The sequence below is a fragment of the Corvus kubaryi genome, unplaced genomic scaffold (assembly GCF_017639235.1).
Source record: "Corvus kubaryi isolate FWS band 111438036 unplaced genomic scaffold, C.kubaryi_AGA036_p1.0 133, whole genome shotgun sequence".
Taxonomy (NCBI): domain Eukaryota; kingdom Metazoa; phylum Chordata; class Aves; order Passeriformes; family Corvidae; genus Corvus; species Corvus kubaryi.
The window spans coordinates 48,509-74,382 of NW_024580667.1; the positions used below are offsets into that span (position 1 = coordinate 48,509).

Below are 25,874 nucleotides of genomic sequence, written 5' to 3' on the forward strand. Positions count from 1 at the left end.
TAAGGCCTTTCAGGGACTTTGATCAGCCTGGCTGAAGTTTCTTCAAAGATTAACTGACTTCTTTAGAAGTAAATCAGTTTCCTCTGAAGCAGGTATTTGCTTACCACATAACTGGGTGTCGAGAGCTGTGCAGTTATAAAGTTTGCTGGGCTCAGCTGTAGATTTCCTTAACACACACTGCTGACATCACTGAGTCTCCTCTCAGACTCTTTTTCTTTTTTTTTTTTTCCCTCTCTTTCTCCCTCCCTCCCTCTCCTCCCTCCCTCTCTCCAGTTTCTTTATTCAGGTAATTCCAACTCAGGCTTATTTCAACTTGTTTTTGACTGACAGCGAGGGAAGGGAGACTCTCTGAGGGGTTTGGTTTGTGTTGGTTTTTTTTCTGTTTTTTTTTTTAAATGCACACATGCTTTATTGAAAAGCCACCCAACCTTCTATAAAAAAGACTGTTTGACTTGTCATGACGATAACATCTAGTAAGGAATCTGAACATTGCTCTTTTACAGGTAAGAGGTATTTGTCAAAAATCCATACATGCTTAGCAGGGCTTTGGGAGCTGTGTGGAACTGGAAGCTAAGGAGTAGGTGCTTTTCCTATTTTTTTCTGTATTTTGGTAGTTTAAGGATTTAGAAACTGTGTGTAAAAGAAAAAAATGTTTATAAAATTGTGCCTTTTCCTGGGTTTTGACATAGAGGCATTTTAGCAGTGAAGCAAAAGCTGTCACTGTTTGGTCTTTCCACTGATGTGAAGCACTGAATGTGGGGTTTGTAATGCATGGGGCTGAGATTTTTATATGTTGGGGAAGGGGACAGATGCTGAACCTGTCTTTGTCACTGTTTGCCTGCCAGGGATTTTTTCCTGTAGAAATCCAGAGTGCTGTTTGGAGTGTTGGAATCATACCTTTCAGCCAGCGCTTGCTCTTTTTTTCAATGCAGAAATCAGTTTTCACTGGCATAGTGGGAAAACTTGCCTGGAACTTTATCCTGTCCCTGTTACCTTTGTGTATAAGAGAATGGCAGTTTTCTGTGGTAGGTGTAAAAGAATGCAAACATGTCTGAGTTGGAGAACTTTAGGCATTTTCTTCCAACTTTTGCCTGTGTCTTCACATAACTTGTTTACGACAGGTCTGGCTTTTCCTCATAATCACAATCTAAGCCTGTGGTGCAAATTCCCCTCTGCTTTTCCACTGCCTCCCTTTTTATTTTCACACCGGGATCATGCTGCAGTGAGAGTTACAGATGCAATCTCTTTTCTCCATGAGGTGCTGGTTTTGAAGAGGAACAAAGCTGGCTTTCCTTTGAGAACCAGGAGTATCCACAGCACTTTTTAACTAACCTTCTTCCCTCTCACATTGTATTTGGAGGCATTTCCAGGCCCTTTCTGATCACAGTGCTTGTGTATTTATCTACCAAGTCTGTGCTTTCTTGTGATTTTTTTTTAAGTTGAGGGGGAAAGAAGATTTGCTGCTAAAGAAATGTCTTCTTTATTTCCCAGTTATAAAATGTCACTGTGCTCTCTGCACTCCCTAATAACCAGCTAAACAGGAGGGAGGAAGCAAGCCTGGAGTGTAACACGGTGCTGGTTGTACAGTACAAACTGGCATCACTTTTATAAAGCAGAGTTGTAGACCAGACCAAAAACTTCCCCAGGAATTTCATCCCAGTAAATGAGGCATGGCCTAGAGACAAAAACAGCAGCAGATGACTTGGGCTTCAGTCTTCCAACGTACATACAATAATTCAGTCTGTTACTTTTTATAGAATTTCAAATGAAAACAAATAGTTCTTTTTTACCCTGGCTCCTCATGCAATGAAGCAAACAAGCCATTAGCCCACAGCCCTGACTGCAGCTGAATTTTTTATTGATTTATCCAGATTTCATTTAATCAGTCTGGAATATTGCTCCTGCCTCCTGTCCTGTTTCCCTCTCCTCAGACACACAGTCCACAGAGACGGGCTGTGTTCTTTGGGAACAGGTGGAGGCCAAAGCTGGGAAGGACCAAGAAAAACAGAAATGTTACTGTTTTACATGCTGAGCCTCAGAGCATTTTGAAATAAATTTTGATTCACTTTTCTTCAAGGAAAAACAAAGCAGGTTTTGGGGTGATGCCTTTTTGGTTTGTTTGCTTGATGGAGGGAAAATACCTTAGAGGCAACTTATACATGTATGAAAATTATAAAAATGATTGATTATTGTATGAAACAGTTAAAATCAACCTTGTCAATTTACTAGGAAGGAATTTATTAAATGCTAAATATCTGAAAGCTGAGCTGTCCTTAACCCCTTGGGATGAGAGAAGTCATGAGTTACTTAAGTGAGTTATTACAGGCTTGAGCATCATTTCAGCCTTCAGAGTGTCTGGATGTGTTTGTTAATATGGCAAAGGGCTTGGTGTTAATATGGCAAAGGGCTTGGTGTTAATATGGCAAAGAGTTTGGTGTTAATATGGCAAAGGGCTTGGTGTTAATATGGCAAAGGGCTTGGAGTTAATGTGGTAAAGAGTTTGGTGTTAATATGGCAAAGGGCTTGACATTAATATGGTAAAGGGCTTGGTGTTAAAATGGCAAAGGGTTTGGAGTTAATATGGCAAAGAGTTTGGTGTTAAAATGGCAAAGGGCTTGGCGTTAATATCGTAAAGAGTTTGGTGCTAAAATGGCAAAGGGCTTGGAGTTAATATGGCAAAGAGTTTGGTGTTAAAATGGCAAAGGGCTTGGCGTTAATATGGCAAAGAGTTTGGCAAAAATCATGTGCATGTTCCTGGAGTAAACAGGGAAAAACAGCTCCAAGGACTGGCTGTGCATGAATTGAAACTCCTGCTCACTCTCTGCCTGGCTGTGCTGAGTGGGGTGAAATGCACGTGGAGAGCAGCCAAAAGCAGTGGATCCATCACTAACCAGAGCATCTCTGCCTCCTCCTAAGAGTAGGAAATTGTCCTGTATGACCAGTGTAGGAGACTGTCTTTGTATGGCCAGCACAGCCTGAGCTTCACAGCAAGGCAGAGGTCGTGGTCAGGCAGAAAGGGAACAAGCAGTAACAGGAGTGCCTTCAGGTATTGTCATCCTTCACTGGAAAATTATTGCTTGGACATGAAGAGGGGAGGCACATTTTTGGGATAACAGCTCTGCAGTTATTTACACCCAGTGGGAAGAAAGGTGTTTGGCAAATTTCATTTTCCAGCAGAGCCTTTTGCAAACCTTCTGCTAGCTCTGGTGAAAGTGAGGTGCTGGGACAAGGTTGGCCCCATTTAAATCCACATTTGGCTCCTTTCTGGTTTGTTTGTCTCTTGGAGATCCTCAGCTGGATTTGTCTATGCTTAGAGAGCCACTTTCTCTTTGCAACCCAAAAGTCATAAAGTAAAATAAATTTTGACAATAGTACAACCTGATCAGATTAATTTAATCTCCATTGTTTTAACAGAGGCGTTTCAGTGTTGGTTCAATCTGGTTTCACATCATGTACTTTTCCTTATCTAAAATTAGCACTTTTGCATTGAGGATATATGATAAAAATGGTTATCTGTTTAATATATTACTATAATCTGTAGGGAAGGAATATATATGTAACAGTGCACCTACTTAGATGGCTTAAAATGTGTATTCTTAGCATACACTGACAAAGAGAAAAGGGTAAAATATATCATGATCAAAATTTCCCCTTTTCCTCACTAGAATTACACAGCCTAACAAAAACATATAATAATATAGATACAAAAAAAAGAAAATACCCAGAATAAATAGGATAAAATAGATGTTTACAATATTTTGACCAGTAAATAATTTTTCCTGGTTAAATGATTGTTATTTCATTTTTAATTTTCCAAGGAAAATGGCAACCAGACAAACGTTTTTGTGATTTTCTGACCTTGTCTATGAAATTTCCCCAAAGTTTCCCCTTGTTTTCTGCTCAGCAGTGATCCACTCCAAGCTGCCCACCCTTCCTTCTGGAAACTTCCATGCCAGCCTTTCCTGAACCCCTCCAGCCTCTCACCCAAGGCTTCATTTTCAGAGTAAGACCAAAAGTGTATCAGCATCTGGGAGGAGGTGTTGGAGTTGCAATTCTGATTCATTTTCTTATGCAAATGGCAAAACTTTCTCACAGAAATAGGATAAAAAAAGAAAACCTTTCAAGCCTACATTTTATTTTAGCCCCATATTGAGTTTGGTTGACTGGCACAATTGGTGGCACATGACAATTAATCTCTGGACTGTTCCCATCTTAGTGTTTTAGATTAAAACTCCCTTTTCCCTAAGATTAGGCAGAAAATTAATTGTTATAAGGGACTCCGTTGGAGTGCATGGTCCTAGAAGTATTTTCCTGCTCTGTTCTGTGTTTGCAGTCTAAAAAAATCCTGAAAAATTACCCAAAGAAACTCCAAACCATCAAAAAAACCTCAACCAACCAACCAACCAAAAAGCTCTGGAACTTAAATTAAAATTTGACAAAATTTAACTATATTTTTTGAACAAAAATATATAAAAATTAGCATTGACTTACTTTCTTGTCAGAATAAAATGTCCAAATTTGTGACTTGATCATGACCCAAAATAATATTTATTGGTAATAAATCTCCCTGCCCTTTGTAAGGTCTCAGACTGAAAATATAGAACTTATTTTAAGAAAATTTCTTTGTTTTTTTGAGCAGAAATCCAAAAAAAGACACATTTCAGTGGGGCAACCCCAGTGATTTATCCTCCTACTGCACCTTGGTGTGGGGCTCTGCCTTTGCAGATGTATTTTTGGTTGATAAACAGTGAAATTGCATGTGGGGACACCTTGCCTTTAAATGTTCCAGTGCTTGTTTAGAGCTTATAAATAATGATTATAGCATCAAGGAAAAGCTTTTATCTGTGATTGCTTTACAGTCCCAAGAAATACAAAGAAATACAAGAAGTTTGTTAACCACCAAGATGTCATATAAAGACTGAAAATATCTCATAAATAAATAATAACCTTTCTGTTCTCACGAGAAACTTTGATTTAAGCATTTTTCTACATAAACTGAAATATTCAGAGTGAAATATACAAAAAAAGCTGGGAGAACGACCAGATCCTCATTCCCCAGCCTCAGAATGAAACAGTGGTCAAGAATTTGCTGAGTTCTTAAAACTCCAGGTGCTATTAACAGAAATTGCTCCTGATCTTCAGCTTTGCTCAGCTTAAGGCAGTACACACCACCAAATAATTCTGGTTTAGCTTTTTGCTCTTTATCAACTGATCACTGGCTCCCATCTTGCTGAATAGATGGCAGGCGATCCGTGGTGAAAAGCAGAGGAGGATTTGAACCACTCCATGAAAAGGGGAACCTTTGAAACAAGCAGCAGTGACGGAGGTGTAGGATGCAGGTTGTTCATATTTTGGAATTGCACAGATAAAAACATTGGGGGTGCTGGTGCCAGCGGCTGGACACGAGCCCAGGGGTGCCCAGGTGGGCAAGAGGCCACTGGCCCCTGGGCTGGATCAGGAATTGTGTGTCCAGCAGGAGCAGGGCAGGGATTGTCCCTCTGTGCTGGGCACTGAGAGGCCCCTCGAGGGCTGTGCCCAGTTCTGGCTCCTGCAGGAGAGCCCTGGAGGGGCTGGAGCGTGTCCAGGGCAGGGAAGGGAGCTGGGAAGGGGCTGGAGCCCCAGGAGCGGCTGAGGGAGCTGGGAAAGGGGCTCAGGCTGGAGCAGAGGAGGCTCAGGGGGGACCTTGTGGCTCTGCACAAGTCCCTGACAGGAGGGGGCAGCCGGGGGGGTCGGGCTCTGCTGCCGTGTCCCAAGAATGAGAGGAAAAGGCCTTAAACTGCTCCAAGGGAGGTTCAGGTTGGAGACCAGAAAAGAAAATTTCCCTGCCAGAGTGGTGAGGCCTTGGGATGAGCTGCCCAGGGAGTGCTGGAGTCACTGTCTCTGGGAGTGCTCAGGAGGAGTCTGGATGTGGCCCTTGGGGACAGGGTTTGGGGTGCTGCTGGTGCTGCTGGGGTGGGGCTGGATGAGCTTGAAGATCTCTTCCCACCCCTGATGATTCTGTGATTCTGTGATCATGGATGAGGGAGCCTCTTAAACCTTCAAGCTTGATGAATCCATATTTTGGTGAGGGACGTGGTGGCAGTTTCCATGTTGACATGGTGCCATGGTTTGACACTGGCCCAGCGCCAGGCACCCATGAGAGCCGCTCGCTCACCCTCCCCTGTCACAGCTGGGCAGAGGAGGGAAAAGGAAAAAAAATTAACAAACACTTCATGAGCGAGATAAAGACCGGGAGAAACACATCAAGGGCAAAACAGGCTCAACTTAAGCTGCAAAATGAATTTATTACTAACAGAATCAGAGCAGGATAATGAGAAACAAAAGAAGCCCTTAGAACATCTTCCACCCCCCAGCCCCTCCCTCCTTCCCACTGACAGTGCAGGGGAAAGGCCGTGGGGCTTTGCTCAGTTTGTCACCCAAGGTTTTGTTCCGCTGCTCAGGGAGAGGAGCCCTTCCCCTGATGAACCCTGGGGTCCCCCCCACGGGAGACAGCTCTTTGTGAACTTCTCCAGTGTGGCTCCACCCTCACGAGCAGCAGTCCTGCCAAAACTGCTGCGGCGTGGGTCACTCTTCCACAGGGTGCAGTTCTGCAAGGCCAGGCTGCTCCAGCCTGGGAGCAGGACCGCTCTCTGCACCGGGTCTCCCACTGGAGCACAGCCTCCTGCAGGCATCCACCTGCTCCGGTGTGGGCACCACCCCAGGGGCTGTGGATGAATCTCTGAATCCCCCATGGATCCCCAGGGGCTGCAGGGGCAAAGCTGCTTCACCATGGCCTTCACCATGGCCTGCAGAGGAATCTCAGCTCCAGCAGCTGGAGCACCTCCTGCCCCTCCTTCTCCACTGACCCTGGTGTGTCCGTGTTGTTTCCCTCACGTGTTCTCACCTTCCCCTCTTCTCTGGCCAGGGGAAAAACTGTGCGTGCCCACTTTGTTTTGATTTCCTTCTTAAATCTCTCATCACAGAGGCCTTACCAACCTCTCTCATTGGCCCAGCTTTGGCCAGAAGCGTGTCCATCTTCAGAGCCATCAGGGATTGGCTCTGCTGGACATGGTAGAAGCTTCCGGCAGCTTCTCACAGCAGCCACCTCTGTGGCCCCCACACTACCCAAAAGCAGGCCATACCAAACCAATACACATGGACAACCAAGCTGTCCCGTGGCAGGGAATGTCATAGGCCAGAGCCTTTAAAACAGAGCAGTCATATCCTACACCTTATTTTAGATTCCTGGATAGGTTGTTTTTATATAAGAAACATGTTCATAAACTTCAGTGCCTAATCTGCATTTTTTACAACAACTAAACTGTGTGTGATGGAAAGGGCACATCATGGTGTGTAACCTTACCTGGGATCCCACACAGCACAGCATTTCCCATGGGATTTCACCCGAAAGGCTTCAGCAGTACAAGTCACCCTGACCTGTATTTATTTGGATAATCTGACTTAAAATGCACACCTGTGCCAGGTAATTAACATGTATAATTCTCATCTTTCCAGGACAAGAGGGGTACCTTCACATACACTGGAACAGTTGATTTTCACGGAATAAATCAACTTGGCAGCTTTCAAAAGCTCCGGCCTTGCTATAGAGGTGCAAGGAAAAGACAATTTCAGCTTTCTAAAAGTTCAGGATCTGGTCTCAGGTCATCAGGCACTGCAGGGAGATGGGCACATCCATCCCTCAAAGTATCCCAGGTTTCCATCCTGGAAAAATGCATGCTTCCAAGAAAACCAATCACTCGTTATCTGTGCTGATGCTGAACATAGCCTACAGTCAGAACAAATTATTTCTCACAGCACAGCAGGTCCTCAACACACTTTGCAGTCAGGTGAACAAAAAGGAAAACGTTGAACATGCTCTAAATTATTTCAGATCTAACAGTGAGTGACACACAGGAGGAACTTTGTAGGTGAACACAATGATGGGGAGAAGTTTGTTGTGATGTATCTCAAAACAGGTGGATTTTCAGGACATGGGGAAGAGGGGAATTTCATTTATGTCACATGGGAAGCTATTGTGGAATTGGAGAAGAGAAATCTAAACTAGGAACAGAGCAAAAAACCCCCAGGGATTGATTTGATGACAAAGAGGAATGAGATGCCAACAAAGAGCAGAAGAAAGCAGAGCTATGGGGACCAGGGCAGCAGCTGTGGAAAGGTTAAACTGTGACCTTTAGGGGTATAAAGAAGTGAAAGAAGTGTTTGAATTAAGGAAGGAAAAATTAAAATGGTCAAAAGAGCAGAGAATAAATAAGATTTTTATCCCAGAAGTTTTGAGTGGGACAGATGAGAACGACTGTGAGCAGGAGGAGCACTGGGAGATGTTAATTAATAAACTGAAACTCTGGACTGAAAGAAAAGTTGGATTTTGGAGATGCTGTGGCACCAAGCTGCCTGCACCAGAAGTCTGAGCCGTGCAGCAAGTGGAACAGGGGAAGAACTTTTCAGGAAGAATTTTTCCTTTGGGAAAGGCTGGATTTGACAGGGTGTCACCAGGACAGTGCATGGAGGAGTTTTCTGCTTTGCCTCTAAGCTGCCACCTGGCTGGTAGAGTGACAGTCCCTGGACTTTCAGCAGTGCCATTATCTTAACCCCATCTGAAATCTGCTGCAATTTGAGATATTCACAGCCCTGCTCAGCTGCTTTTTGTCACTACTTATCTTCAGGACTTACCTACAAAATATGACTTCTCTTCAAACAGCTCTAAAATAGAATATAAACAGCACTAAAATAACACATAAAGGTTTACCAGTTACACATTTCCCATCAAGTGTGTTTTCCAATGAAAATGGAGGGTTTATTAAATATTACAGGAAAAGTACAGAGGGTTAGAGATCAAAAAAGGTTGATTTTTCCACTGGAAGAATGATCTCTTGTGGGAGATGCAGCTGATTTCCTCATTCCCCAGTTATTCTTTGTGCCTAGACTGAATTTCCATTGATGCATCAAGCCTTATTACAAGGCGACAGAAAATAATTGGGGAACGGTGGTATTTTTTGTTCTCATAAATCAGGCAGCTTGGAAAACATCAAAGTGCCTCCTGAAGTCCACGACATCTGTAAAAAACTCACAAAAAAACAAGGTAGAGGAGCTGCTGAGCGTTGTAGGGTTTTAAAAATAAGTTTGCGGTGTCCTGAGCGCAGTCGGAAAAAATTCTCGGCAGAGCAGGAACAATGTTCTATTCAGCCTGATTACCCCAGTGATCAAAGCTGGACCTTCCCAACTGTAAAAGATTGCAGGAGCTTTGGAGATGACATGGGATCATAAAGGAGCAGCCATAAAGATAAGGGATGTGTAAATAAACCAGCAAAACAGGCTCCTTTGAGTGTAAGGAAACGCAGGGGCTTTGAAAAGCAGCGTGAGATTTTTGTCTTGTTTGGGCACATTATCACTGCTTTTATGGAGGTTCCTAAGGAACTGTGAGAAAAATGAGGAGGGAACTGTAGTTGTGTTGCCAGATCCCAACAACCAGTGTCCCTCCAAGTGTCACTTGTCACCAAACCAACCCACGTGGTCCTTACAGTTGGCTGAGACTTTTCAACCAGGTTTAGATGGGAAAAAAAAACCCCAAACTATTTTGAAAAGTAAAAAAATTGTATTTTGTCTTTGTGGAAGCGAGATGTCACAATCTGTCACTCCAAGGAGTGTTTTGTTCCTCACCTGACTTAAATAAGACACACACACACATATCTGTGCAAACCTCAAAAAAAAAGGTTTAGTTTTTGGTTTGAACAAACAGCCAGAACAACCTTTTTTTCTTTTGATTTGGGTTTTTTTTATTTTATTTTGCCAGAAAAGTTGAAACTATTTTTGCTTTTGTTTTTTTTTTTAATTTTGTTTTGCTATTTCTGGTTTGGCGAGAAAATCCAAAAACACTGATGTGCACCAGTACTTTCATGCTATTTCCTCCCTTTCCGAAGCCACAGTCTCTGCAGCAGACTGAGGGGTCTGTGTCATGGAAATTGGCAGGGATCAAACAATTTGGGAAAGCAACGAGGAAAACAAAGATTCTTTTCCCTCCGATTCCTTGGGAGTTTATCTGGAAGACACACAGAGCTGGGCTGTGTAACTTCCCAGTCAAGAAACTCAGGAAACAGCTTCTTCTTAAAAATATATCCATTTTTATTCCAATTTTTGCAGATCTGTGAGTGACAATAAGCTCCTGCACAATGTTAGCATGTTGCTGATGGAAAGGATAAATAATTAACCTGGCCTATTTTAATTTCCATCACCTAAGAGTGAAGGGGTACAAAGCAGCCCACGTCTTTAAAGCCATGGGCTAATTTCAGCTTGGCTTGGCAGGTGAACAGAGGCTTCAGAAATTATGTTCCAACAAGCTCCATGAAACCAGGGAGCTCTGGAAGCCAGAGAGGCTTTATTAATGCCTTCCCTGAGAAGAGGAAATCAAGGGGGACCAGCCTTAACCAGGCATCAGAGAATCCCCATGGAGGCCAGAGAAATGGAAAAGGCTTTGAACAGAGCTTGTGTGTTGTTACAGCCCTTGGCCCACCACCTTTCCCCAGGTTCAAATCCAGGTTGGATGAGGTTTGGAGCAACCTAGGATAGTGGAAGGCGTCCCTGCCTATGATAGGGGTGGAATGGGATGGGGTTTAAGGTCCCTTCCAACCCAAACCATTCTGGGGTTCCATGAATTTGCTGGTAGCCCTGTTAAAGGGAGCAGAGAATGACACAGCTGAAGCCATTTCCACCTGAAACCCCCCAAAGTTTCTCACCATTAATCTTTGATTTTCTGTCATCCCCCTACAAAAATACCAGAGCACTCAGGAGCATTAAGTACTTCATATGAACAGAATGGAATTTTACCAACAACCAGCTATTTTTGCTTCACACTTACTAATTTTTAAATCTCCTCAGCACTCCACAATTCCAGCTTGAAGTCCCAAGAAAGCACTGGGGCTCAGAACCCCATAAACCTCAGGAACAGAGCATTCCCATGGACAACATTGAGGTTCTTTCCTTTTTCTGCTCTGAAATCACAGGTATAACTAAATTCTTCCTTCTCCCCTACATGCTTCTCCCCCTAAAATGCGCAGGAGTGGAAAAAAGGGCATTTTTCCATTCATTGCAAGGAGAGTAGGGAAGCTTGGCACACGAGTGAGCTATGTACTGGAATTTGGGTGGGTCTAGGAAAAAGCACAGACTTCAGTGGAAAACATATATGGGTGTGTGTGTATGTGTGAGCAAAAGCCTTTTAAACCTTAAATTAACCACATCCATGGATTGGTCAGGAACAAGAAAAAGGAAAAAAAAAAAAAGAGAAAGCTGCCCTGAAACAAAACTCTTGGGCAGTGCTGAGGATAAGCAACCCTACTCCAACAGGGAAGTGTCCCTGATATCTTTAATTCTTGCCTGACCACCTCAGAGAGGCAGGTGAAAGGCCCTGGTTTGTACATCAGTCCAGAATTTTAGAGGTTTAGAGGACCCCCAGGACCATTTCTGTCCTCTCTGGGAGCTGGTGAGGGGCAGCAGCAGGACTGGGACAGGGATGGGGACAGGAATGGGGACAGCGTGTGTGAGCCCCAGGGTGACCCCAGCACACCTTTGGGAGGTGTTTTAGCAAAGGACTTTGCTCTCAGACCACAGCCCCAGGGGGTGGTTCCTGGCCCTTGTGGATGTGTCCAAGACTGGACATTTGAGGAGATTATTTTGTTTCAAGATGTAGAGACTTTATTAAGGGCAATAATGGCCCAAAGGGGGACGTGTGTAAAAGATGATGCATCCCCACCTGACTTTAGATACAGCAAAATCTCCCACATCAATATTCTAGATTTGCAACTGCTTGTGCTTTATAGACCTGGGAAGCACAGAATCACAGAATCTTCTCAGTTGGAAGAGTCCCACAAGGACCATCAAGCCCAACTTTTAAGGGAAAGACCCATACAGGGGTTGAATCCCCAACCTTGGTGTTTTTAGCACCAGGCTCCAACCAGCTGAGCTCACACACCATGGAATGATATTTTAAATAGTAGAAATAAACCTCTGACTTCTATGTAAGTGCACATAAATGCTTGCCTGTGAAATATCACATCCTGAATTTATTGGACACTCTTGAATTTTCTTTCCAGCATTTAAAAATTTTGAAGTTTTGTTTTGGTGAAGTAGCTTCCAAACATTTGTTTGAGAGGAAGCAAAGCTTGCTCTCCATTTATCAGACCTGGAAAATCAAGGGAAATGGGTGCTTCATGCAATTTGAAATCTTTGTAGTGCAGAGAAAACAGGGTAGGAATGAACATTTTTGAAGCTGCTGTGCCCCTCAAAGAGAATATTGTCCACGCTTACTCTAATTCACAGTAAAGAAATTAATAATCAAAAAATAAGTCAGTTATATTTGCCCCTGCTGTGCCAGTAGCATCATCTGTGCTTTGCCTAAGAGAGAAAGGCATCCAATTTAAAAATAATTTAGGTTTGGGTGAGAGAAGTGGGTACTTTGTCTCACAGGCTGCATTTTGCCAGCATGAGAGAAGAGTCTCTTTTTGAAAACATTTTCCACAGTGTGAACTTGTTCACACAGGCAGGGCAATTCTTCATAACCAAATAACTTCCTGAGAAAATCAGCTTGCAACAAGACAAAACCATCCATCCTTCTTTCTTGGAAATGTGCTTTGTAGGATTGAAACCATCACCACTCCTAATTCACTGGTGTGTCCTGGCCGTGCAGAGGTGACAAGAATTTGCATTATTTAGCAGGTTACTCTGTATTTATCATTGCTCTGCCTACATGAAGCAGCACAAATCAGCCACAACAAACAGGTAAAAGAGATCCAGGAACTCTTTTATAGGAAAAACTTTACTCCAGTAACAGCATCCACCTTCCTGCTGGGTCAAGGTGTGCTGTTTCCCCAGTTGGATTTTATTTTGTCCACATTAGGAATAGATGAATAAAAGGCTAACAATACACAGACCTTTAAATAATTTTTTTTTGTCCCTTACCAGCTTCCTGGCCTTTTGCACCCCTACCATTACTTTCAATAATATCGAGGTTTTTAGAAATTTAAAAGGCACACGAATTTTAATACTTTTTTGGTGGAAAACTCTTTTCAGAGCCTGATATTTCAGTGTTGAGATTTAGTGGCTGCACAGAGGTGGAAAATTATGGGCAGGTTTATTTCTGCAGAGTATATGTACATAGTATTTGTGGGGTACTCATGGGGTATTAAAGCAACTCTTAATGAGCTCGTGGCATGGGCTAAAGGAGAGCCGTGATTTACTGGAAATGTGATTTATGGGGAGAAAGCAGAGCAAAAACTCTGCCCCAGCAGCAGCCTGACACCCTGCAGGGAGCCTCACCCCCAACCACACCTCCACCCAGCTCTGAGAGAGCCCTGGTGTGCAGTGACTAATTAAGAACAAACCCCAACTTGACTGGGACACGGTGCAATGAACTGGCACCACAAATTGTAATTAAAAAGAGCTGCTGAGCCCCTGGATATGTTCCTTCCTTGTAGGGTTGGGACACAGGTAGGAGATGATGCTTGTGAGGTGCTGGAGCCTGGTGTCTGATGTTGGGTTTGGGGCGTCAGGGGATCTGTCATGAAAAAAATAAAGAGGGGCACAAAAACCTGTAAATTGTCTGCTCTAACTGGTCTGAAATGCCCCATTGCTACCTGATGTCTTTCCTGTCCCAGCTGAGAGTCAGGGAGAAGCAGCAGCCCTGAAGAAGGCAGCCTTGCAGCTGTTTTATCCAAATTTTTGAACGACCAGCAAAGCGCTAACTTTTCTCCCTGCCATGACTTGGCACGCTCCTCTTCATTTCCAACCACCTGCTGACAACTGAAATTAAAAATCCAAGGAAATGTCTGGGTTTGGGTTTGTTTGCTTGCTTGTTTTTAAACAAAACCAGATTTTTATTAGGCCAAGAAATGAATTTGGAGGAAAAAAGCAAACAAACAAGAAAAGAAAGCAGAACAGTTTTCTGTTCCACTAACCCCTCTTCAGCTCTGAAACAGATGCAGGAGATTTCAAACCAGCTGCAGACTGGCAAATCAGTTGCTCTGAGTTTGACTTTATTATAATTATTACTACTATTCAAAGTGATGAAGTGATTCAAAGTGATGGGTGAGTACTGAGAAGGTTAAAAACAAGGTGCTGTCCTTTATCTGCTGTGAAAGAAGGTGAAGCAAGGACACAGCCAACCTGTGGTGAGCAGGGAATGACAGTCCCAGAAACCTTATCATGGAATCATGGAAAGGTTTGGGTTGGAAGGGACCTTAAAACCATCTCATTCCAACCCCCTGCCGTGGCCAGGGACACCTTCCCCTATCCCAGGCTGCTCCAAGCCCCAATGTCCAGCCTGGCCTTGGGCACTGCCAGGGATCCAGGGGCAGCCCCAGCTGCCCAGGGGCCTCCCCACCCTCCCAGGGAGCAATTCCTTCCCAGTATCTAAAGCTTCCCTCCTTTAGCTTAAAGCCATTCCCCCTTGTCCTGTCACACCCTGTCCTTGTGAAAGGTCCCTCTCCAGCCCCCTTCAGGCACTGGAAGGCTCCTATTGGGTTTCTCTCGCAGCAGTCCAGTCCAGTCCCTTTGTTCTCGTGCTGACCTGGGAGGAGATTCCCTTCCCTGTGAACTTTTTCCAACTTAACCTGATCAGTAAATGGCTTCAGACTCATTATTTTCTATCTTGTTGCCTAAAGCTGCCACCCTGTGACTCAAATACTGGAAGGAAACACAGACACCCCTCATTTGGGTACAGAAACATGAAACTCTTGGCACATGAGCTATGCAGGAGGATTATTGCCAGGTGATTTATACCCAGCAGCATCCAAAGAGGCTGAAATCAAGGGAAAACATGCCTTTGGGGCAAACAACTCACCCACCTTGAGCCTCAGCCCTGAAATCAGACAAAAAAGGTAGCACCAACCTCTCTGGGTGCCTTTTCCCTGGGAGCCGTGCTCTGGAGAGGTGGCCTGTCCCCACTCTGGGATGGGGAAGGCAGCAGGAGCTGTGTGAAAACACTCTCCCAGCAGCCAGAGCAGCTGGCTGGTCAAGGGCCCGTTCCCAAAAAAGGAATTAAGTACTTAGGAAGGACTTAGGTAGGCCTGAGTTGAGTAAGTGAAAAACTATTTTGCAGAAAATCCCTGCCCAGCTTCTGTTTGGTGCTGGAATGTGTACAGGTGTCTTCATCCCCGACCCTCACCCTGCTGGGTGCCCAGGAGCTCTGCGTTCAGGCATGCCACAAAACACCACATGGATTAATTTATCTCATGTCTAAGCGGGAAGAGCCAAAAAATGAGGCATTCTTTGGCTTGTCTTCAATCTTCTCCCAATATTCTCCCCTGCCCTGCTCCTCCACCTCCCTCCTGCGCTGCAAAGCTCCCCAAACTGTGTGGCTGCTGCCACTTGTGTTCCCAAATCTGATCCTTGGAGGTGAAGGTGAGACTCCTCCCCGAGTCTGAGGCTTTGTTCCCACATTGCTGACTGATAAGGAGCTGAGAGGATGGGGAGGGGAGACCTTGCACTAATTGAAGCTTTGCAAAGTTTGAAATCACTGAAAACAGAGTTGTTGCTGCCTATGGCAGGGGGTTGGAATGAGATGACCTTTAAGGTCCCTTGCAACCCAAACCTTTCTGTGGTTCCATGATTCTCTGATGTGATGGAGAGGTCAGGAATGGGTGATGTGAGCCTACAGGGAGATTTTTGCTGAACATAAAGCATTCTGCAGTGAGCTACACACTTTCCTGGTGGTGGGGTAAGCACTCTTGGTTTGGATCTTTTGATTCACAGAGAGTGGGAAGGGGAGAGGAACGGGGTACAGAGCAAAATGAGAGAAAGCAGGATAATGAGTGGCACCCTTGTGGTAAGGAGAAATACCTCAGGGAGAAAGAATGACAAGATTTGGCTGTTGGAAGTCCCCATGTGCATTCTGGAAGGGGAGAGTGGAGAAACAGTGGCAGTGACTGCAGAACAGGACAACATTAAGCTCTCTGAAAGTTTAGCCCTGGCTTTATATTGGCTGCTAAGCTCGACTGGGGTAGGACATCACTCCTGTTTAGTCCCAGCTTAGCTCCTTCTCTGTGCTGAGCGGTTTAATGTTCCCACAGCAGCCCAAGATGTAACTGAAAGTGGAAGCGCAGGGTATGAGCTCCATAAGCAAAATGCAGAAATAAATGTCCCTTTCAGCCTTGCAGAACAGCTCTGGCACCCAACTTCCCAGAAACAGAGAGGGCAGGATCCCGGGAGTCTGTTCAGACTTGTCTGCATAGAAAGAGCCAGGGATGGTTTGCATAGCAAGAATGAGGAAAGGGTTTGTGGGTGGGAAGAGCATCACGGCATGGGCAGGTTTTAAATGCTTAACTGTGCTCTCCCAGTGTTTGAAAAGACTTTGGAGCAACAGTGTGCCAGCAAGGGAGGCATTCTAAAGTATGTTACGCTGCCATGCTGAAGAAAAGCCATTTGTAAAAAATAAAAGAAGCGGGACAGGTTTCTAGGGAACCTTTCTTTCTTTCCCAGCTGTGCATAAACCATAACGCTGAGCACAAAAAGGAGAGTTTCGTGAAGTGAGGAGTTTGTTTGCTTCTTCCTGGAAGAACACTTCGGTGTACTTGAAGGATGTGCACGGCCAAGTCCCCTGCTCATCCCCAGAGCCCAGGCCAGAGGCTGGAGGGCAGGATTTTGGAAGGGTGGGTGCTCACTTCCAGTGTGTTAGCTGCTCACACCCTTGCAGGATATGCTTTTTCTCCTCTTGGAGGCCTTGGGAATCACTGGGAGCTTGTCCACTAATTTTAACAAGCTTTGAGTCATCTTTTGCCTCCTCTCTGCCTTCTTGGTTGTTTTTCTATTTCTTTGCATCAGTGTAGCTCCGAAGGAGGCTCCTCTGTGTAAATCCATAGTTACTGCAAAGCCTTACACCCTGCCCTGGGAAACAACAACATTCCTGGGCAAATCTCCCTCAGAGACAACACACCTGAGACTTGCCCACCTTTAATTCATCTTCCATGCCCAGCAGTCAGCAGCCTAGGAGAGACAGATGGATTTGGGTTTTCACTTCCTTACCACTGCTCTGTGAATGGTTGTTGCCCTGGCTTTGCTGTGACTGATGTAAAACCCATCTCTGGCTTGACCACTGCCCCCCTTAGCCCTCCCTGTCCTGCCCTGGGACGTGCCCCTGCTTTCACCTGCTCCTGGTGCCCAAACTGGAGAGAGTGACCATTCCCAGAGCTGCCCTGTGCTGATGGGTGGCTCCAAGGTGGCAGCTGAAGGCGCAGCTTTGGGAGCTGATTTTGACTTGGGGTGTATTTACGGTTCTCTTGTCTCAGTCTTTCTGTGATAAAACCCCAAAATGTGTAAGTTTAGCTTTTCAAGCCTGCCTGTCACCACTCCCTGGTGGCTCCTAGCACTGAAGGGCTCTTTTTGCAGCCCAGGGTAGCAGTGTCCAGCCGTGTGGCTATGCCAGAGGCAAAGCACCCTTTTGCAGCTTCTCCTTCCCTCCCTCCCTCCTCTTCTGCTCCTTTTGAATTCCATAACTCAGCCCCCGAGGAGGATTTTGCTGGTTGACAGTTGTACAGCATAACCTGGTGCACAGCCCAGAGGGAGGAGGATGTTCATGCTACGCAGAGCACTGAGAATTCAGGAGGCACTTTTGTAACCTACTGAACCACATCAGACCTAGGAAAGATCTGAAGATTATGCAGCCCTCCTCAGTGTTTTCTTTCCTCACCCCTGCCTTTTCATTTTCCCGATGCCAAGCCTGCTAATGGTTTTTTGCCGCTTGAAAAAACAGCTCAAGCTCTGCCCCCGTATCGGAGTGGCAGCGAAGCATGTGTGAGGATTTGCTCCAGTGGCAAAGCCATATCTGATTGGGAAAAAAAGAAAACAGCTGAGGCCCTTCGAACAAGTCATGCTCCTGTACGCTTTTAATCACTTGTGTCTGCCAAGAGAGATCTTGCACAAGCAAAGCTGGCTCCATGCAAGAGGAACATTTTTGCGTGTATGCAAGCTGGCTTCGGCTCGCTGATAATGTGCTCCCTGGAAGCAGTGGCAATGTGCTGGTTAGATCCCTGGCTGCTGGAATTACCTTAATGTCAAGGTATTCATGCTTGGTGGTTTGGTATGTAGCTCTACGTTTTATTGGCTTTGTCTGCACTGAACTTCCATATGCTCTGAGGGGGAGTCTCCTTTGGTTGCTCCAAAGGGCTGGTGAGGAAAAGAGGTATTTCAGAGGACATTAGAATGCTAGACAAGCCTGAGACAATTTCATTTTCTTCCCTCTTGAAGTATGTTTCCTTCACTCTCCTTCAGCTCAATTTTATTTGCAGTGCCACTTTGATTTACAGCAATAAAAAGTAATTTATCAGTGTAAAATCAGTTAGGGAACAGACAGAAGAAGTTCTTTTAATTTAAAAATGTGTATTACTCTTATTACTTAAGCTTGTTTGCTCATAGTAACTTACTGTGGTAGATGTGCTTTGTGATTTAGAGTGAGCATAAAGCAAACAAACCAAAGAATTTTGGCTGAGGTGCTGGGTTGTCAGGGCAGAGAGTGTAAGGTGCCTCTATAAGATGGGAAATAGCAATGCAGGTGTTATGATGTATTTTTTACACATACAGACATCCATGAATCATTTATTTTGGGATATTATAGTGGTCACTTCACTCAGGAAGCACTGGGGAAGTGGGGGCAGGAGAGAATCCTCCTCTGAAGCCCTTATTTCTTTTTTCTACTGATGGTTTCGTCAGAGTTTCTTCCCCCAAGTGATTGCTGCAGGCTGCTGCCAGTGATAAGGGAGGGGAGCAGAGGCAGCGTGACAGATCCTCTCTTCCTGTGGCAGTGTGGCAGAGGAGGGAAGTATTTCTGCAGGGAAAGGAAACCAAGAGGAATTTCTCTGGGGAGGAAGAGAGCACTAGAGGAATTCAGGATCACACAGGAAAGAGTGATGTGAGAGAGAAAAAAAAAAGTAGGAAGCAAATCAACACAAAAAATACCCTGACACCAAAAAAAGCACCAGAAATTGGCTGGGATCCATTTCAGGAAGTGGCTGTAAAGCTGAGTAACTTTGTCACAAATCAGGAGAGAACACAGAAGATGATGGGGGAGCTCTGAAAAAAGCCTCTTTCACCTATGGCAGACTCCAAAGTTTCCTGCTCTGCCACATGTGGGGATCAAGCTTACACATGGGGACAGGGGAGATGGACAGTGAGAAACAGCCTTGGCTGTGAGCTGGACCAGTCTGGAGTGTGCCAGCCTTGTCCTGGGCTGCACCACAGCTTCACTTCTCGGCTTAAAATGTGAAATGGCAAATTTTGCAGCTGTGCCTCTCTCTGTTGGGGCAGCCCAGGGAAGACATTGTGCTTTGAAACTTCCTTCCTGCCTCCCATCTCTTGGGGGAAGCTCTTCTGCTGTGGCATTTTGGTGTCATATCTGTGGTGCCGTCCTTTAACAGGTCTGGAAATGTGGGAGGCTGCTGTGTCAGGATTCTTTTCATTTGGGGCTCTTGGACAGGGAACAACCTATTCCAGGGCAGGCCAGAGACAGGGGCAGGAGCTCTTACCAGGCTCTTGTGAGGGTTGAACCTTTTCCTTCCCTGGGAGGGTGGGCAGGCCCTGGCACAGGGTGCCCAGAGCAGCTGGGGCTGCCCCTGGATCCCTGGCAGTGTCCAAGGCCAGGCTGGACATTGGGGCTTGGAGCAGCCTGGGACAGTGGAAGGTGTCCCTGCCATGGCAGGGGTGGCACTGGATGGGCTTTGAGGTCCCTTCCAACCCAAACCATTCCATGATTCTATGACTGTTGTTATTCCCACTGCATCCCACACACACATACCGACCCCTGGTGCAGGATCCAGTGTCTCCTGGGGATGGTGAGTGTGGAGAGCTGAGTGTCCACGTGCCTTGGGCCATCCCTGACCTTGGACAGGTAACTCTGACCTTCAGACACCCCGGGAGCCCTGTCCCTGCCCCTCCAGCCCAACCCCACCAGCTGGATCTCCAAGGAGGGAAGGTGGAGCCTTGGCTGTCCCCATCCCTGTGACCTCCAGGGGAGGAGGAGCTGTCAGCCCTGGGAATTGCTCCCAGGAGCAGGCATCCAGGTAGGCTGAGCAAGGGGGTGGGATGGGGATGTGCCTCCAACACCGGAGCAGAGATCCCAGCTATCTCCTGGCACAGCAACTGGTGTCAGGGAAACTTGTTCCGGTGCTGTGGAAGCACTGGCTAAGGGGAAGTGTGCTTGAGAGGGAGAAGTGTACTGATCTCAGGACAGACTTTTGGGCATGTTTTATATCCATGTCCTATCCAGGGAGAGGCTTGGTGTGTTCCCTAAGGAACATGCACTTGCCTGAAAGGTTTCCCATTAGAGGCTGCACATATTTACCTCCCCCTGACAGCAATGCTGGGGTTTGAGTTGGCCTGAAGAGCAGTTGCATGTACAGTCCTTCCCAGCCCTACCCCTCCCAGCCCCCACATTTCCTCCCGTTGTTCTTTTTCAGATCACTTGAAGGTTTTTTCCTGTTTATTATCCGGACATGCTGCGCTCTGTGTGTTGATTTGACTGTCACATAAGGAATCTCCTACTGTGATCATGGATGCACTCCTTTTTTCATAAATATATATATATCTGTGGCAATGGTTCTTAGCTATGGAAGAGAAATGCTGGTGATTAAACCAAAACTGGAACCAGCTACAGTTGTTAATGGGGGATAAGTTTAATCACCCTTTCCCAGAAAATCTGCAACAGTGTGATGAGTACAGTCACAAACAAAAATTCTCCTTAATTGACATAACAGGAAAGGTACTTCAGTGAGCAATTATGCTGATGTCCTGGGCTGGCACATGTGTGTGCCACAAATATATCTTGTACTTCCTGCAAAATTCTTTTAAGTAGCTATAAGGAAGACTTTTTTTTTTTTTTCTCATTTATTTTTTTCCAGCGGTTGGCGAAAACTAATCACTGACTTGGAGGCTCTTTTTGAGGAAAACAATGGGACAAAACAATGCCTTTTTGTGAGACCTGCCAAAGCACAAAGGATGCATGGGATGTTTTTTTTCTTTGTTGCTTTTGTCAGCAGGAAGTTTTGTTGTTGGGAACGACTATAACGTGCACTGTCCTTGCTCTACGTAATTGCTGTCTGGTCCTGCGAGCCGGGTCCCGTCCGTGCCTCGTCCAGCTGGCACGGGCAGGGCTCTGCCTCACCCCGGGGGCTCTGCCCAGCCCTGGGTGCCCGCACTCTCCCTCTCCATCCGGACTGATGCCCAGTAAACAAACCCAGGAGTCGGGTGCTCTAATGATTGCTGGGGTCGCGCAGGTCAGGGCCCACGTTTAGAATGCTGACTTTGTGAATTACTTCCTTTAAAAAATTTTTTTTGTTTTTTTTTCCTTCAGACGGCTTAAAATGTGGGAGTGCTGTCCAGTGCAAACAGCTTCAGAGTGTTGCATCCAGGTGTAAATATTCCAAACCTTGCCTTTGATGTGCTCAGGTCTGCTTTGTTTCCCTCTAGGTTAGTTGTAGGTCCGTAACAAAGAGCCAGATCCGACTGAGTAAATCACTTGTGGAAGTTAATTGTTCCCAGTGAAAGCTGGTCTGGCTCATTCTGCCTCCGTCGCAGGAAGGGACAGAGGTGGTGAGCTGGATCTGCGTTCTGAACCCAGGCGACTTTAATTCTGATCAGATGTCTCTCTTCAGGGCATTAAAGAAAACCTGCTCACTAATCAAAAAGAGCCTCTTCTCTAGAGAAACGTAAGGAAAAAAAAAAATATTTAATGCCTTTTACAGAAATAAAGTATTGATATAAAATTTCAGCTTTGACAAATTTCTTTTGCAGGCTATCATAAAAGAGACCTACTTCTCCATACTTGGCAGGCACCAGAATCAAAGAATGATTTTTTTTTTTTCCTGGAAGCAAAAAAAGAATATCAAATTATTTGTAATGTCAGATACTGTACAGTGGTAACTTTATATTCCAGCTGTTTTTATTCACTGCTGCTGTGTTTAGATTATGTTTGTGCTTCTCTCCATCAACATTTTCAAATGCTTCTCAGAGTCAGCTCTGGTCTCATTAAGTAACAGCCTTCTTTTCTTCTCTCCTCAGGACTGAAGCAGTGAGGATGGAACCCACGAAGATCAACATGTCCCGCGTGCCCCTGGTCAACGGTGGCATCGACACCGCCATGCTCAAGGCACACAAACCCCGCGTGATGTCCAAGAGCGGCCACAGCAACGTGAGGATTGACAAAGTCGATGGCATTTACCTGCTCTACCTGCAGGATCTGTGGACTACAGTCATAGACATGAAGTGGAGGTACAAACTCACCCTGTTTGCTGCTACTTTTGTCATGACCTGGTTCCTCTTTGGGGTGATCTACTACGCCATCGCTTTCCTTCACGGGGACTTGGAAATGAACAAGTTCTCCCCAAAGCGGGAGCCGTGCGTGAAGAACGTGGACTCCCTGACTGGGGCATTCCTCTTCTCCCTGGAGTCCCAGACAACCATTGGCTATGGATTTCGTTTCATCACAGAAGAGTGTCCCCACGCCATCTTCTTGCTTGTGGCCCAGCTGGTCATCACCACCCTGATTGAGATCTTCATCACAGGTACCTTCCTGGCCAAGATTGCGAGGCCGAAGAAAAGGGCAGAGACAATTAAATTCAGCCACTGCGCCGTCATCACCAAACACAACGGGGAGCTTTGCCTGGTGATCAGAGTGGCAAACATGAGGAAGAGCCTCCTGATACAGTGTCAGCTCTCTGGGAAGCTTCTTCAGACCTACGAAACCAAAGAAGGGGAGAGGATTCTGCTGAACCAAGCCAGTGTCAAATTCAATGTTGACTCCTCTTCGGAGAGTCCATTTCTCATTTTGCCTTTAACCTTCTACCACATTTTGGATGAAAGCAGCCCTCTGAGAGACCTCACACCTCAAAACCTCAAGGAGAAGGACTTTGAGCTTGTGGTGCTCCTGAACGCCACGGTGGAGTCCACCAGTGCTGTCTGCCAGAGCAGGACTTCCTACATCCCTGAGGAGATCCACTGGGGCTACGAGTTCGTGCCTGTGGTTTCCCTCTCTCCAAACGGAAAGTACGTGGCGGATTTCAGCCAGTTTGAGAAGATCAGGAGAAGCACAGATTCTACTTTTTACAGTGTGGACTCTGAAAAGCAAAAGCTGGAGGAGAAATACAGGCAGGAGGACCAAAGAGAGAGGGAACTGAGAACAATGTTGTTACAGCAAAGTAATGTTTGATTGGATGGACAAATTATTCTGAATAATCCTTTTTCTGCAAACTGAAAAAACCCACACTTTCTGTGCTGTATGTCTGCTGTGAAACCAGAAGTAAAGTCCTTTTCAGGATTGTTTCCTTTTCAGTCCTATTTCAGCAAATAGCTTTGGTGTACAGTAAATCTACCCCTTTGGCCGAGTTGTTAATCAAGTATCTTGTAATTAGGCAGCATTTCTTTGTTCCTGATCATGACTTAGCAAAATTGGGTTTGTATTAAACCTCTGCCTTATGCCACCACTGAAAGCAGACACGCCACTTTCCGTTTGGAAAGTGAAACTGGACGCACTGTACTGATTCCCTCAAATATTTATTTGACGTGGTTTTACTGTGAACATGCAGGGACAGCACACAGCACTGCTAGAGGGAAACGTCCTCCTTTGAAATATGCATATTTAAAATCTATATTCTCGTACCAGGGATCGCCTGCCTGGGGATTCCTGGCACTGAAAGTAAGTTGATTGGAGAGACAGATGGTTGGATGTGGGAAGAACTTCAGGGAGGGGTTAAACTCCTTCTTAAATCTCGAAGGAGTGGGACAGACCAGTGCTGGGTGGTGAGGAAGAGAACTCGCTCTCTGTCTCTGCTGCTCAGAGCTTGTTTTGTGATTGTTTTATGATCACTCACTTTTTTTAACCTTGCAAGTGCCTGATTTATATCTGATAGCAAAAAGGGGAGATGAGGGCAAGACACACAGGATCACAACAGTAATCAGCTAAGGTTCTAGCTGGCTTTGAGACACCTGTTTTTTATCCAATGTAAATAGTTTGTAACAGCAGCATAACAATACAATTCTACAGATTGCTTGCTTTGCTCCGGACCGTATTTAATTTTGGTTAAAAAGAAAGCTGTGTAATGTCTGTAGACAATATTTACTTTTTCTGGCAGCCATAAAGGACAAGCATTCCTTTCATCCATTTCAATTTTGGTCTACTAAAACCATTCCATTAATAAAGGAATTTAATTCGAGCAGTTCCTGATCTCTTTGTACCACGAGGAGAGGGTGCAGTACCCCAGATGTTGAAAGAGCTGAGTGCTTGGAGCATTTGCCTCTGGCACAAGCCCTGGGAATTCTGCAGGTCACTGCAGTGGCCAGATGACAGGGAGCAAACCAGGTAGCAGCGGTGTCCACGTAGCATCTCTGTTATAGAGGCTTTTTTAATGGGAATTTGAAATTATTTCTGACTCATATCACTTTGGCAGCTCTCTTGAGTTCTAGAGATTCTGCTCCTCTAAAGCTTTGGCAAGGAAAACCTGTTTTAAATGGGTCTGGCCTGAGAGCCACCAAGGCTGGCACTGATGAGAGGATGGGGGGGGGTTGGAACCAGATGATCTTTAAGGTCCTTTTCAACCCCAAGCATTCTGTGATTCTGTGACTTTTGGCATCATTGCACTTATTTGTTTTACCAGCACTGTGCTGAGCTTCCCGGCACTGTGTGGCCTGGTGGAATGCAGTGCTGCACTCTGCCATACAATATTCTATAAAGTTAATAAATCCAGCTTGCAGCCCAAGCGAGCTGAGCACAGAGGTGGCACCAGGAATGGATGTCAGGAAGAAAGGAGCACACACTGCAGGGGCCTGTGGGGTGTCTGTGAGTGGGGCAGGGTGGTGGTGGTGAGGAGGGGCATGAGAGGCTTAAAACTGCTGATTTATGTAAATTTTTAGCTCTCCTGTGGGGGAGATCAGACACAGAATCATGGAATCATGGAATGGTTTGGATTGGAAGTGATCACCTTGTCCCCTGCCATGGACAGGGACACCTTCCTCTATCCCAGGTTGCTCCAAGCCCCATCCAACCTGGCCTTGGATACTTCCAGGGATCCAGGGGCAGCCACAGCTGCTCTGGGCAGCCTGGGCAACATGCAAGTACTTATTTGAAAAGACAAACTTTACTTAATCCTCAGAGTTTCTCTACCCATTCTAGAGTGAGCAAGTTCTCTCAAACCACTGTAGGCAGGGTCTGCCTGGAATTTGTGGAAAGAATTTCCAGGTGGTTTTATGCTGTGTGGTGACACAGGTTTTCATTTGCAATCCCATGTAGAGGATGTAAATGTTTCAATTATGGATTGTTTATTTCAAATTTTACATCACTTTTCCTGATCCCTTGTTTCATCACACACATAAATTGCGTGTGCTCCAAGAATTTTACAGTCACTTCATAGATCTGAGGTTTGTGTCCTACAACTCAAAGATGCTTTGGGGTGCTGAGGTGAAAGTTCACAGCTGTCTTAACTCTTCATCTGCCAAGCCCTAATATCTGTGTTTTGATAATCAAACAAGCACTCCTATTATTTTTTTTATCCAGATAAGGACTCAGAACATTCCTAAAATAATTGTCATGGCTGTGTATTGACTACAAAACAGCTTCACCAACAGCAAGAGACCTGGCTCTTCTCTAGAAACATCTGATGATCACCTGATCCCTTTGTACACCAATCCCAAAGTTCAGTCACTGTGTTCTCTAGGCCATTCCAGTCATTAGATTGTCCTGGAAGAAAAAAACATCTTAAATCTTCTTAAAACATCTTAAAGCAAAAGCTTTGAAAAGAAAGAAAAAAAAATCACAGAAATGTTTTTCTCTGACCTTTTGGTCCTACAAGGATAAGAGAGAAGAGAGAAGAGAAGAGAAGAGAAGAGAAGAGAAGAGAAGAGAAGAGAAG

The 25,874-nt window shown here is 45.3% G+C and overlaps 1 protein-coding gene across 6 annotated transcripts; it reads left to right on the forward strand.

The window, feature by feature from the left end:
• Window positions 1-221: 221 nt before the first annotated feature.
• KCNJ15 (potassium inwardly rectifying channel subfamily J member 15) lies at window positions 222-25,874 on the forward strand. Of its 6 annotated transcripts, none has more exons than XR_006016859.1 (3): window positions 17,562-18,061; window positions 22,033-23,665; window positions 25,520-25,874. XR_006016859.1 is itself a non-coding variant. In XM_042033032.1 (3 exons), exon 3 carries the CDS (start codon window positions 22,049-22,051, stop codon window positions 23,177-23,179), a length of 1,131 nt encoding a protein of 376 aa, XP_041888966.1. In that variant the 5' UTR covers window positions 21,280-21,441; window positions 21,627-21,680; window positions 22,033-22,048; the 3' UTR covers window positions 23,180-24,182. The 6 variants fall into 6 exon arrangements, 5 of the variants coding, with proteins under 5 accessions (XP_041888974.1, XP_041888951.1, XP_041888982.1 ...); XM_042033032.1 differs by lacking the exons at window positions 17,562-18,061; window positions 25,520-25,874 and adding exons at window positions 21,280-21,441; window positions 21,627-21,680 and having other exon boundaries at window positions 22,033-24,182; XM_042033040.1 differs by lacking the exons at window positions 17,562-18,061; window positions 25,520-25,874 and adding an exon at window positions 222-503 and having other exon boundaries at window positions 22,033-24,182.